This window comes from Myotis lucifugus, unplaced genomic scaffold, assembly GCF_000147115.1.
Source record: "Myotis lucifugus unplaced genomic scaffold, Myoluc2.0 scaffold_599, whole genome shotgun sequence".
NCBI lineage: Eukaryota > Metazoa > Chordata > Mammalia > Chiroptera > Vespertilionidae > Myotis > Myotis lucifugus.
In genome coordinates this window covers 89391-101821 of record NW_005871647.1, presented here as the reverse complement: position 1 = coordinate 101821, position 12431 = coordinate 89391, and the positions used below count along the sequence as shown (strand labels likewise).

General features: G+C 56.8%; 1 protein-coding gene across 1 annotated transcript in view; it reads left to right on the top strand.

Annotated features, from left to right (window-relative positions):
• LOC102443158 (dedicator of cytokinesis protein 1) overlaps nt 1-12431 on the top strand; it is a 139550-nt gene that overhangs the window by 96098 nt on the left and 31021 nt on the right. Inside the window, 7 exon segments of the mRNA XM_023745881.1 lie at nt 261-319; nt 4141-4290; nt 7744-7829; nt 8004-8160; nt 8778-8818; nt 10219-10309; nt 11374-11493. Of these exon segments, the coding sequence (XP_023601649.1) occupies nt 261-319; nt 4141-4290; nt 7744-7829; nt 8004-8160; nt 8778-8818; nt 10219-10309; nt 11374-11493 (704 nt within the window).

Below are 12431 nucleotides of genomic sequence, written 5' to 3'. Positions count from 1 at the left end.
TGGGTGTGTGTGGTGTGTGTGGGTGCGTGTGGGGGTGGGGATGCGGGTGGGAGGGTGAGTCTGAAAACCTTGAGAAAGGCTTGCAGGTGGTTCTGGCGTCCATGGCGCTCACTGGAGACCCTGCTTGCCCACACTCGGGAGGGCCCGTCCCAGGACTTCCTGCTGCAGGGCCTGCCCCTGCTCTCAGCTGTGGGAGAATTGTCTCCGTGTTTAGCTTTTCTTATCATTTTGTCTGGACCTGCTCAGCCTCCTCGGTGTAGGTACCAGAGCGTTTGCTCGGATTCGCTGTGTCCTCTCAGACCCGCTCCGCTTTGCCAACGTCTGTTACCTTAAACCAGGGTCGGACCTTGTTCCTCCGAGAGCCATTTGGATGTTTATAACTTCGTCCGCGGGCCACACACAATTATCCACGTAAAATTAGCCTGCTCACTGCGGTCAGACATTTCACTAACTCACCTCACGCCTTGGCAGGGCCAGACCAAGTGATTTCAAGGGCCTCACCCGGCGCGAGGGCCGGACGTTCCCCACCCCTGTTAAAGTCCAAAGGCTCGGCTTTCCTTCTCCTAACGGGGTCCCTGAGCCGGGCGGAGGCGCGGATGCGAGTTCCTGGATGAAAGCGTGTGCGAGGGGCTCCGAGCACGCAGGGTCGGCAGGAAGGACAGCCTGAGCCATTGGCCCTTGAGAAGTAGCATCACCTCCTTCCTGGGTCCCATGGAAGCCCATGAGGGACCTACGTAGTCACGGGTGGGCACCCACGCATGTGCTTGGACACCAGTGGCGTGCTCAGACACACACACGTGCTTGGGACACCAGTGGCGTGCTCAGACACACACACGTGCTTGGACACCAGTGGCGTGCTCAGACACAAGCCCGTGAGGGGCCTACGTAGTCACGGGTGGGCACCCACGCATGTGCTTGGACACCAGTGGCGTGCTCAGACACACACACGTGCTTGGACACCAGTGGCGTGCTCAGACACACACACGTGCTTGGACACCAGTGGCGTGCTCAGACACATACACGTGCTCGGACATGCAGTGGCGTGCTCAGACACACACACGTGCTCGGACACCAGTGGCGTGCTCAGACACACACGCACGTGCTCGGACACCAGTGGCGTGCTCAGACACACACACGTGCTCGGACACCAGTGGCCTGCTCAGACACACACACGTGCTTGGACACCAGTGGCGTGCTCAGACACACACACACGTGCTCGGACACCAGTGGCGTGCTCAGACACACACATGTGCTTGGACACGCAGTGGCGTGCTCAGTCGGACACGCACATGCTCGGACACGCAGCGGCATGCTAGCTACTGGGTGGGTGGTTTGGCCGTGATGCTTTGCAGAAGCCAAGACAAGGATCCAGGCTTGAGGGCGTCCTCTGAGTGGAAGCCCTTTGGTTAAACATGGCGGCATTGCAAGGGAGGGAACAGTGACTTCATGTAGATTTTAAGGAATTTTGAGAAAAATTCCTACATTGAAGGGAAATGAACCTGTCCCTCACGCTGGCATGACTGGTGGGAGCGAGGATTTACAGGGGTTTCCCTCCCCGCCTGCACTCCCTACTCGATGGAGCTTTGCACAGTTTGCGGGTACAGTTCCCTGGTCATTCATCACCGCGATTGCCTGCAGGTGGGGGTAGCCATGAAGAACGGCCGTGCTGCTCCCTGGAATGAAAGCAAGGTGCAGAGCTAGAGGGAGTTGAGTTTAGACACAGAAGTCAGGTGGACCGAGGTTCCTAGCTTAGGCGATACCATCCGGGCTTTGAACAAACCACTAAGTCTCCAATACAGAGCTGCAGAATGGGTGTAAACATAAATGTACTCGAAAGGGGTGTTGGGAAAAGTAAGTAAAATCAAACCCTCCTTCCCTCTTTCCTTCCTCCCTCCCTTTCTCTCTCTCTCTCCCCAGGGGTGAGGACGATTTCCTCACATTCACTCATTGGTCAGAATGGAGAGTCTGTTGTGGAAGGACAGCTGTGTTTGTCCCTCTGGCCCACCCTCTGCCTTTGTGCCAATGTAACTGCAATGTTGTCAACATTGTCCACGTTCTCTCATTCTTTCTGTTGGACAACATACCAAAGACAGCAGCTCACCGTGCTGCTCACGCGCTGGCGGGACCTTTCATGAAATGCCTCAGCCACCCTCCTCTTCATCCCCTTGGCTGGGCACGTAGGCTGCGTGCAGATCGTCTCTTCTCCGAATAAACGTGCAGCGAGCACACGCATGCGTGCGTCCCAGGGTCCCGAGGGGGACATTCCAGAGGGTGGGTGCTGCTGGAGTTCTCTGCGGCCTGGTCGGCGCTCTCCCACCGCCAGGTTCTCACTGGGCTGACTCACCCTCTTTCCCTGTCGTGACCTGGTGCCCCCCTGTTCTTACAGGCGGCCCCCGTGCCTCTCTCCTCTCCTGTCCCCGAGTCCCAGCGGACACGTTCTCTGGCCTCTTTCTTTGCAGAGAAAACAGCAATTGTGCTCACCGTCCCCTGGGCCCAGAGGGGCTGTTTACACTTAAACTAGAACTTTGGGGAATATTGATTTTTTCTTTTTCAAAGGAGAGATTCTCCGTGTGAGCTTTCAGCATCTGCTCAGCCAGCCTGAGAGCTTTGGTCATCCGAGTCTTAGCAGCGCTTAGATCATTCATGCAGACCTGCCGGGCCATGGGTCCCCGTGGCTCCCCTCGCCCCACCTCCCTGAGTCCCCTGCCCCCCATTGAGTACCCCTTCCCGTCTCAGACTCACCGGATTCTGCTTCCTCTGAGAAGCACACTTCTCCTCCTCTCCTGGCACCTGCTCAAAGAGTCCCATTTGCTACGTCTTTGGAAAATACAGAACTCACAGCCGAGCGTGGCTGCAAATGACCGTGGGGGCTCTAGGCCATTAATAAAAAGGGACCGGAACGGGCTGCACAGCAAAATAAGATTTCCGGTCACGGAGCTGTTCCGGCCATCTCTGCGCGGGTCCGGAAAGTGCGCCAGGCCTTCCGGAAACTCCCGGTGGCGGTAAGGCCTCCGCACGTGAGTGGTCTCGGTGCCCACGCTGTGCCCGCGTTGCCTTGTGAGTGCCGGCCCGCGCCCGCGCCGGTAACCAGAAGCAAGTAGTTGAATGACCCGAGTGGGTGTGGGCAGCTTTTGCTACTTGACGGGGAAGCCGATGCCTTTTGCTCTGGAAGATGAATCTGAACGCATTTGGTGGCGATTTTATCGTGTTTATTCTCCAGTTCGTTGGGATTGTGCTGGTTGCTGTATTTTGATTTCAATTTCAGAGTCATACCTGAGTCTTTCGTTTTGGATGCTTAAAGGGGAAACACGGACAAGATTAGGCTATTATTTCATTAAAGCACAGACCCGAAGCGGTTGGAGAGATCATGGAAACCCTTACCCTGGACTCCAAGAGTTCTAATCCCGTTAAATTCTGTTCTTAAAAGCCCTCCAGTCCACAGGTGCCCAAACTCCCAGCATCTTCTTTAACCAAATCGAATGGGACTCGCTGTGGGGCGTGTTCCCGGCGTGGGCCGTCACTGCAGGCAGCCGGGAGCCCCTCCGCGATCCGGTCACGCACCTGCCTGAGGTGCTGCCCGGTGAGCAGCTGGCAGCCCAGGGCCCGGCCAGGCCGCCCGGGTTTGGGGCCTCAGAGCCTCTGGCCTCCGGAGTATTTCACAGAAGCTTCAAGGCCAGCAAGCCGCCTGCTCATTGGACACGGAAGGACGTGGAGATGTTAGAGTGTGGGATGTGGAGCGCCAAAGACGAATTAAGTGTGTAATTAAGTTTACGAGCGGTTAAGCAAGGACTGCAGGACACATGAAAACATTAGTGTGTCTGAGCGGAGTGACAGACTGTGGGAATCGATGCTCCGTGGGTGTCACCACGCGAGCCCGCACCCAGGTTGGTGGCGAGCAGCTGCCCTCTGCCCAGCCACGCCCGTTGCTTCTCTCGGGCCACGTTTTCCACGCAGACACGGCTCAGTGGTTCCTCCTGCCCACCCCTCCTGTCCCTGCCACGGCCAGGGGCGTGGTCCTGCCCTCTCCCGGGAGGGGCTTGGTCCCGCCTGCAGGGGCAGAAGTCGGGACTCCGATTCCTGGACTCCTGGACGCTCCCTGCTGCCAGGGGGGCCGTGAGACCTCGGTCCCGTGTCCGGTAGCTCATGAGCATTTTGAAGACGCGGAGGAAGCAGAGCGCGCTGGGCAGCGTCAGTGCCGCCGTCGCTCAGGTTCACCTGCCGCAGACGCCTAGCATGTTCCCAGATCAGCTGCCCCGGCTCTGGGCAACCTCAAGGCGCCGCATCCGCTGGGCAAGTATTAGGCAAACCTTCCCTGCCCGGCCCAGTTGCCCAACTTGCTCGCACATATCCCAGGCGGTGGCTGCAAAGGGCAGGCCTGGCTGCATCCATTTATAAGTGCACGTAGGCCTTTCGCACACTTCACACACTTACAGCCAGACGACAGCCTTCACCCAAAACACGGACCTGCTTCTAAACCACATGGAACGGCTTTGGACTATCCCTGGCGGAGACCCTGCGCCCAGGACCGCTTACGTTGGAGCCGGTAACCCCAGGTTAGCCGAGGGACTGAGCAAGGCTTCCTTTCCACGTAAATTTAATTAACAACGATGTCCGTACCCCTGCGAGCAGCCCCGCTCCTCCACGTTCAATGTGACAGCACCTTCCAAAAGCCCTGCCTCACGTGGCCTCTTCCGCTCCATGTTCTCGGACGGCAGCGGGCTCGGACGCACAGGGTGCTCTGTGCAGTAGTTTCAGTCAGATGACCTGTGGATATTCTTATTTATTTCAGAGAGAGGAAGGGAGAGGGAGAGGGAGAGAGAAACATCCATGATGAGAGAGAATCATGGATCGGCTGCCTCATGCACGTCCCCTGCTGGGGATCGAGCCCACAACCTGGGCATGTGCCCTGACCGGGAATCGAACTGTGACCTCCTGGTTCATAGGTTGAAGCTCAACCACTATGACACACTAGCCAGGCCCCTGTGGGTATTTTTTTTAATTTTTAAAAATTGATTTCAGAGCAGAAGGGAGAGGGGGAGAGAGAGAGAGAGAGAAACATCAATTATGAGAGAGAATCATGGATCAACTGTCTCCTGCACGCCCCACACTGGGGATCAAGCCAGCAATCCTGGCATGTGCCCCGATGGGAATTGAACTAGGACCTCCTGGCTCCTAGGTGGACGCTCAACCCCTGAGCCACGCCAGCCGGGCCGCTGTGGGTATTTTCGTATGATATTGACTATTCAGAAAGAAAGGAAAATGCTTGGACTGACTTCATTATCACACAAGGGAGCTCCCGCCCCCTTTCCAGCAATAAATAAACTCGCTAATTTCCTCAGCCCGTGGGGAAGCTGCTGCAGATGACCCAGCAGCAGGCAGGTCCGGGGATAATCCACGCGACGTACGCAGCCAGCTCTGCTCTGCCAGCACGCACTCTCTCCCCTTCCGTCGGGCAGCTTCACTTCGTTCCCATTACAGCCGTCCCCAGGAGCCTGTCTCCAGCGAGTGGCTTCTAGCACCTTCTGAAAAACTCCCCGAGGACCCTGGCATCAGACGAGCAGAGAAAACATGCCATGCCAGTGAGAAGACTCCCAGTTCAGTGCGGTCTGATGAGCTAGGACGAGTTGTCTGGAATGCTCACGTGCTTTGCCTGCGTGAGGGTCACGCGTGTTTTTCTGCGCTCCCGCTGCCTTCCGTGTTGGGTGCTCGGGCCGCACGGGTGGGATTGACTCGGGCGTTTTCATGACGTGGGGTCTCATTTTGTGTCTCACTGATTTCTCCTGAAGCATCAGCCTCCCCGGGCACCGGCGTTCCCAGCAGGGCCTGGCTCGGGAGGGGGGTTGTGGGAAACGCCAGCCCCGCTGGGAGCAGCCACCTCCCGCACGGGAGCCGCAAGACCCGCCCTCTGCAGAACGCGCCCCTGTGCAGAGCAGAGGGGTCTCGGGTCATCCAGAAGCTGCTACTTACAATAAAAGCCATCGCCGTGAGGCTGCAGGTGGAAACGAAAAGCAGGCCACCCTTTCTCCTTCGATAAATCCCTCGTTCCTGTGTTGCTCCTGTCCCTGCTCTGCTGAGGCTAAACAGAACCAAAGGGGGGGCTTGTCGGGGGGGCTTGTCGGGGGAGGAGATCAAGGGGGATTGTGGGGATTCGCCGAGGCCCGAGCTCTCACGAGGTTGCCGAGCGCTTAAGGTCGAGCGGGAACCAGTGCTTCTCTGTGGGCCTGTGGGCAGCTCCGTTTCATGTGCAGTGGGTGGGACTGGGGCTCGGCCGCGCGGCCGTCTGGGTCAGGCAGGCCTGGGCCCGCGTCCAGGCTCCCCCTGGGTCTGCCCAGACCCCCTGCCCTTTGCTCCATGGGGAGCCACAGGCAACGGCCACTGCATCTGGCATGCACAGAGTCCCCAGGGCAGCAGACAGGCCTGCAGGACCTGTGACAAGCACTCAGACACATGTGTTCACGCGTGGCTTGCATGGCCAAGAGAGCAGGCGTGTCTTAGCAGCCTGCCAGCCAAACCCTCTGCTGACAGAGTGAGCCCCCCTGGCTGCATGCAGCACCCACTCTATCCAGGAATTTACGTGCACATACATCACATGCACATCCCCTCAGCGTCACCCACGCCAGGTGCTGTCCTAGGTGCTGGGGACACAGCCGTGACCAAGAGAGAAGGAACGTCTTCGTCTCCCGCAGCTTAAACTCTATGGGATCCTGATAATAAGGGGGAGGCTGGGGTGGTTGCCTGGAGACACAGTGTCTGAGCAGATATGTTCACGGGACCCAGCGACCCTTACATACATGCAGTCCATGGTGTGCTTGCCTCCTGCACCTGAACTTGGCCATGTTTCCTCAGGCCCTCCTGCCCCTCATGCCTGCCTGGCCAAGGTCGATGGCTGACCTCAGGACCCCCTACACGTGGTGGTCACCTGGCCGGAATCCCAGTCCTCAGGGGGCTCTGAATTCTGTCAGGGAGAGGGCTGGGCAGCCAGGATGGGGACACGTGTGTCATTGTCAAGGTTGTATTTCCAGTTCGATCAGCTACGGGGGCGGGGTGGGGGGGGTCATGGAGCCCTGAAAACATTTACAGACTTGCACCTCACAGATCCCGGTTTTCCCCAAAGCGCGGGTCCGAGGGCCAGGCAGGTGTTGTGACCATTCCTCGCACCGTGATCTCTGCACACCCCACCCCAGGCTTTGGGAGGCGTGTGGGTGTGTCTCTGGAGACAGTGCCTCTCTTTGTCTTACAACGTTCTTTCAACCAGAGGCAGGAGTTCCCCGGGGCTCCATCGGGGCCCTGATGTGTTCAGATTCCTGGGGAGCAAACGCCATCTGTCCTTCTCCATCCGTCCTTCTCTGGGAGCCACGGAGCTCTTTTAGATGTTTCTTATTCCTCACAATGAAGTTCGAGGCGTGGTCTCACGTCCTCATGTCACACCGTAAATTTTCCCTCCAGTTTCCCTTCTTCCTCTGGCTCCTGTTCCTGCTCTCAGGATCCGCACGTTTAGACCCCATCAACCGGGGAAGGAAACGGAGGGGTCCCCGGTGACAGGGGGCCGTAAGCCATCTCCGGGGGGTGGGGGGGACAGTGACTCCTAAGTGAAATCCGGCTTCGAGGCGTGGGGGGCTCTCTGAGGGTGATCCCTCACTGATGAGCAGATGCCCACGTGGTGGATGCACGTGCTGTTGGCGGCCGTCACAGGATGAGACGCCCGCCACGCTGCTCGCTGACGCGCTCTCTGTGTAATTACAGTTCGAAAACGAGATCATCACCAAGCTGGACCACGAGGTGGAAGGCGGCCGCGGGGACGAGCAGTACAAAGTGCTCTTCGATAAGATGTGAGTGCCGCTCCGCGGCGGGGCGGGGGGCGGTGGGGCACTGCGGGCGGAGACGGGGGAGGCGGCGAGCCCACAGTGAGCTGTGCAGCCCAGCAGTGATGCCCGGGGTCCGTGATGGGAAGTCCTGCCCCCTGCACGGCACCCCCGCGCGTGAACACGTGCGGCTCCCCGCAGCCTCCTGGAGCACTGCCGGAAGCACAAGTACCTGGCCAAGACGGGCGAGACGTTCGTGCGGCTGGTGGTGCGCCTGATGGAGCGGCTGCTGGACTACAGGACCATCATGCATGACGAGAGCAAGGAGAACCGCATGAGCTGCACCGTCAACGTGCTGGTGAGCGAGCTCCCCCACCCCCGGGTTCCCCAGGTCCTGGTGACCTCTGGCCGCCGGCTTCCCGGGCAGACAAGCCTGCGCTGCCGTCTCCGGGCCTGTGTATCCACTGTGGTTCCCAGCAGGGAAAATGCACGTTTGGGGTTGAGTGGCCTTTCCTCTGTCGCCTAATAACCCCGTAATCTGCACCTCCTGGTCGGGAACTCTGTTGTGTGGCCTCGCTCCTCTGTGCCGTCTCGCCACGCAGGCCCGTCTGAGAGCGGCCGACTCATGGTTATTTTACAGACTCGGTTCCTCTCCTCGAGGCCCCTCCACGGTGGTGCCGACTGGAATTCTAAAACTCTGAGCACCTGCCTCAGTCGTGAAGTAGAGGATTGAATAGGATGCAAAGTATAGGAACTGTGACCATTAGGATTGTCCCTCCTCGACCCCGATCCCCCATAAAAGGGGAAGGCGCATGCACGTCAGTTTTGCATCACGTGTGACCCTGTGGCCTTAGTGCAGAGCGCTGGGCCCATGGGCTGTGCTGGACACACGTTGAGGAACCGTGAAATTTCACTGTGCATGTCACACCCTTTCTAGAACAGGTTTCTTAAAGGTGTTGTGCTTCGATTTTTCAGAATTTCTACAAAGAAATTGAAAGAGAAGAAATGTATATCAGGTATGTAGGTGCCGTGTGTGTCGCGCCCTCTATGTGTCTGTTACAATTGCAAGGGTCACGCCCACGCCAGGAAATGTTGAAGAACCACAGGTTCATCGTGTGGGAGTCGTGCAGCCTAGAGATTGGATTTGGGGAGCACCCACATGTGTTCGGGGCCTGTGTGCCGTCGTCCAGGCCTGTGCGGAGATTGGGGGGCGGGGGGGGGCATCATACTTAGCCAGCTCAGGAGCAAAGACATAGATGATTATTTCACTGGGGTTTGTACTTCTTGACCACAGATCAAATGAAAAGGCCAGTTTTTACCGTGAGCTGCCACGCATCCAAAACGGAAACCACAGCCACGATATCTTGAATTTAATTTAAAAAAATCGATTTGCAATGAATAGTCTAAAAATAAATACATAACTCACCATTCGGGCGTCCTTGAATAGTTTCAGCTGAAAATTCTCACAAAAAATTATTTTAAAGTTGGTCAGGGCTGCCACTTAGGGAAACATTTTTTTTTTATAGACGCGCGTGGCGTGCGGGGAAGGTCCGCCGCTTACACCTACAGACGCTGACGGCGCACAGTGGGTTAACTTTAATGGAAATAGGAGATATGAAAGGTTTCAGTCCGTTCTTACTCTGACCCCATCGCCGCGTGTTTTGTACTTTCTGCTGGGTTTTTCCCATTGCCCGCCTCCTTGTAGGGGCCAGCGTCACACCCTCAGCAAGACCCCCACTAGGGACGCACTCCACGGGCGCTGGTGTTTAACGATGTGTTTATTACACCTCCATGGTCTTCCGACTTTGGATTTTTATGATTTTGATTTTATTTTATTTTTTTACTTTTCTCCTTTTTAAAAAAAAAAGTGCCACATGACTATAATAATACACTTTTGGGAAAACAACCAAGTTCCTTTTTTCCAAAACTGTCGGTTGCTTCACGTTGATTTCTGTGTGGCAGGACCTTCTTTGGGTCATAGTCACCGTGACCCTCCGAGTCCTTTTTCTTACCAATTTGTGTTTTTATGGGTTTGGGGGGCCTATGGATTCCATAGTCACGTAAGAAAATCACAGCCAAGCGCTGTGTCGTCTCGTTTCACACGTACGGAGACAACTCAGAAAGGTGGACGGAATGAGAAACCTGGAAGCACCTGGAGTACCATCTGCCTCCCTGTCCCGTCTCCAGTTCTGTCCCGAGAAGAGATGACGTGGATTTGAAACATTAACAGTTGCCTGTGACCCTGTGGGGGTTAGTGCTCCCTGCAGCAAATGTGCGCTCGGCGTGGGGGACGGAGAGCGCTGTGTAAAGAAAGCACAGCTCGATTTATTGCTGGAGGAAGACTGTCGCTCTCGCCGTCGTCGACACAAATCATCCGGTGACATTGTAAGAACGCGCCCGTGTTTTCTCGCCTCAGGTACCTGTACAAACTGTGCGACCTGCACAAGGAGTGTGACAACTACACGGAGGCGGCGTACACCCTGCTGCTCCACGCGAAGCTGCTGAAGGTAAGGAAACCACCGGCGCCGCGGCCCTGTCGCCACAGGTGCTCGCGTTGCGTCCAGCTGCTGCTCAGGGCCGTGTCAGTAAACCACACGGTAAGATTCTTTCTATGGTGCTGGCTACATGCAGCGGCAGCAACCGAGACATTCAGGAAATGCCTGGGTGGTAGGTTTGGCCCTAGTGGATGCAGATTTGACAGGGTGTCACAGCAAGTTGTCACTCAGCGTCGTAAACACGTAAACGCCCATCACTGGCTGTCAGCTGGCAGGTAGAGACCCTGCAGGGCCTCGTTCACGCCAACCAGGTGCAGCTACGGTGGGGAAGGGCGTCCGCGAGGAGGAATGTCGGGGCTGGAGGAGCCACAGGAGGGGCGAGACACACCCTTACCTACCCCGGCAGAGTCCCAGGCCCGGGTCAGGGGATCCCACACCACCTCCAGGTTCACATTTTAGAATATGAGCAAGTCATCAGAGCATCTTTCTAGCTGTAGCCTCACTTTTTTAAACATAGAAGAGCATCCCAGTCCATCCCAGGTGTGACCAGGCTCATAGCTCATCCCAGTCTATCCCAGGTGTGACAGGGCTCAGAGTCCATCCCAGTCCATCCCAGGTGTGACCGGGCTCATAGTCCATCCCTGTTCATCCCAGGTGTGACCAGGCTCATAGTCCATCCCAGTCCATCCCAGGTGTGACCAGGCTCAGAGTCCATCCCAGTCCATCCCAGGTGTGACAGGCTCAGAGTCCATCCCAGTCCATCCCAGGTGTGACAGGGCTCAGAGTCCATCCCTGTTCTTTCCAGGTGTGATAGGGCACCGTCAGCTACCAGGTCTGTGTTTCCAGACCTGCCAGTTTCTCTCCTATTGGACTCCAGCCCACTCTGCCTCCCTTGCCTCCTCAGGGCCTCTGCACAGGGCGCTGCTCATTTCCAGGCCCGGCAGCCTGGTGACGGCATTGCTGCCACGTGAGGGCCCTGAATGCCGAGCTCCCTGCGCTTTCTGCCCGAGGGTGGGCAGCGGGGCCTGGCCACGCCCTGTCCCGGTGGCAGGACTCACGCACTGCTTCCTCCTCAGTGGTCGGAGGACGTGTGCGTGGCCCACCTCACCCAGCGGGACGGGTACCAGGCGACGACGCAGGGGCAGCTGAAGGAGCAGCTGTACCAGGAGATCATCCACTACTTCGACAAGGGCAAGGTGAGGCCGTGCGTGCACCTGCCGTGCACCTGTTTGCATGCACCTGCCCGTGCCACGTGCACACGCTCTGAGCTGCGTGCTTGTGGACCCGGCATTTGTTACAAGTTGTGGGTTGGAGGGTTTTGTTGCAGAGGCCGTAGGTTAGCCCAGTGGTCGGCAAACTCATTAGTCAACAAGGCCAAATATCAACAGTACAACGTTTGAAATTTCTTTTGAGAGCCAAATTTTTTAAACTTAAACTCTATAGGTAGGTACATTGTTATGAACTTAATTAGGGTACTCCTAAGCTGGCCTTTGCTAAACATGTCCTCATTTTATAATAATAAAGCCACCAACACAAAATAATTACAATTCTTAAATGGATGACAAAAATACCTGTAGGATTTACAGCTGGTTGGAAAAATACAGGTAAGTTTATGCTTCGAGTAGGTATTTTTGTCACCCTAGCACTAACCACTGCACATGAGACTGCTGACTGACTGGCTCTCTCAACTCGGCATGAATCGCGCACCTCCCCCGCGCTGCGTATCCCGTCGACCAACCGACCGACACCCCCCACTTCTTCTAACGCCACTTCTTCAAAATAGACTCGCCCAGGCCGAAAACCGACTTCTGTGCACGGGCCACGAAATTTCAATCGCATTGTACATGCGCACCCGCACATGGTATTTTGTGGGAGAGCCACACTCAAGGGGCCAAAGAGCCGCATGTGGCTCGCGAGCCGTGGTTTGCTGACCACTGGGTTAGACAAACACAGATTCTTGCAAGAACGGTCCGGCTTTTCCTGCCCTGACTCCTGCGTGCCTGTTAGAAATAGCCGTCTTCGTTCAGAGTGATCGCAGGAGTCCCCGGTGTGAGCCGGGACCGGCACGCAGGGAGGGCCTTCCCGCGCCGGGACAGATGCAGAGGGAACTGCAGACACGGCTCCATCCGGCCTG